The following is a 1,598-nucleotide window of genomic DNA, read 5'->3' as shown; positions in this document are numbered from 1 at the left end:
TGTAAGTCTATATATGTGTATATATACGCAATTATAAATATAAATTCATCTGTTATTATTATTTCTTCCTTTCACTGTAAAAAGCAGTTCATCATCATAGTGCAAGCCCAGGCACACACAGAGAGTCTCCAAGAACACACACACACAATGGAGTAGCAATAATAATTATTATAGGATAAACACACAAAACACAGATTAACATTAAGAAACAAAAAAAGAAAAGAAAAAGAGAATCCCAACAGGTGAAAGATTAGTTAGACTGTAGTGTGGATGCATGCAAAAAAGAAGAGAAAACAAAGGATGACCTGAGTCACAACACCATCACACAATCAGCACACAAGAATACAGGCCAATGTATTCACCGTCAATAGTGGTACACGCACCCACACAGAACTGCTGATACTGCTGCTGCTGTCTGCATCACCCTTCTTGTTGTTTGTGAGTTCAGGTGGAAGTGTTGTTGTTGTTGTTGTGGTGGTGGTGGTGGTAGTGGTGGTGGTGGTGGTGGTGGTGGCATCTTCATTTCCGGCACTTCCTTCTTCGTTGCTTGTGGACTCACTCTGGGCATTTGTGGCAATATTTCCATTCGCTCCAGTACCGTTTTCACTGGCATTCTCTGTGTTCGAATTGGTGGTTTGGGTTACAGAAGAGGAGGAAGGCTGTGTGTTTGGAACATCTTGAGGATGTGTATTGCTGCTCTGAGCATCGCTTGCACCAGCTTTATCATTCTCTGCGTTTTCATTCTTTGTTTCTTCGGCTGTTGTTTCTTTAACCGCGCCACTGGGTTCGTGTGTTCTATCATTGGTAACTGTTTCTTGTTCAATGACAGGTTGTTTTTGATTCTCTTCGTCACCTTGGTGACTTCCTTCTCGTTCATTTTCTTTCCTTTGTCCAGGTTGTTCTCTGATCTGTTCTGCCGTGGAAACAACAGGGTCACCATGAGCACTTCCTACTCGGTTTGTGGTGGTTGGCAGATCTGTACCTTTCCCAAGTTCATTTTGTGCCGTTTGACCTTTTGCAAGAGGAGGCACCTCCTTGGATGGTCCTTCGCACGGTTTCTTTGCTTCTTCTCCTGACCCACACTGAGTTTCCCCCACAGTTGCTTCCACGACTTCTCTCCTCTCCTCACGGTTCTTAGCACCAGGCTGAGGATCTGGGTTTAGAACCTCACCATCAAGTGGCCCTCTAGCTTCTTCTGCCGCTACCACAACACTGCAGACACAACACAGTGCGATGGTCAGAACACAAAGCACACAACGTACGGCCATGATTACTTTTTTTGTTGGTGTTACTATATAAATATATTCAGTGGTCCAAATATGATGAAGAAAGGAGTAACAGAAACACAGATAATGTGATAAACATCAAACAACAGAAAACTATTGCAACACACACACACACACACGAGAGAAATTGCCAACTATAACTCAGATTGAGTCCAAATTAAAGGGTACAAAGCACACAATACCCAGTAATCAAAAGATAATCCCAATAAACTCCTTAATAAAGAAAAAGAAAATTTATGAAAACGACCAACAAGAGCAATAAGCAGGGAAATAATTAACAGTGACTCTCTATCGGTCACACCAAGCACAATT

The 1,598-nt window shown here is 42.2% G+C and overlaps 1 protein-coding gene across 1 annotated transcript; it reads right to left on the bottom strand.

Annotated features, from left to right (window-relative positions):
• Nucleotides 1-329: 329 nt before the first annotated feature.
• On the bottom strand, nucleotides 330-1,268 carry TM35_001041080 (uncharacterized protein; the record flags this gene model as incomplete). The annotated part of the gene is made up of 1 exon (XM_029031646.1): nucleotides 330-1,268. The coding sequence occupies one exon, from the start codon at nucleotides 1,266-1,268 to the stop codon at nucleotides 330-332; it is 939 nt and encodes a 312-aa protein (XP_028877068.1).
• Between the last annotated feature and the right edge of the window lie 330 nt (nucleotides 1,269-1,598).

Source organism: Trypanosoma theileri (genome assembly GCF_002087225.1).
Source record: "Trypanosoma theileri isolate Edinburgh chromosome Unknown TM35_Tth_104_V1, whole genome shotgun sequence".
Taxonomy (NCBI): Eukaryota; Euglenozoa; class Kinetoplastea; order Trypanosomatida; family Trypanosomatidae; genus Trypanosoma; species Trypanosoma theileri.
The sequence above is the reverse complement of the archived record's forward strand: the minus strand, read 5'-3'. Positions and strand labels throughout refer to the sequence as shown.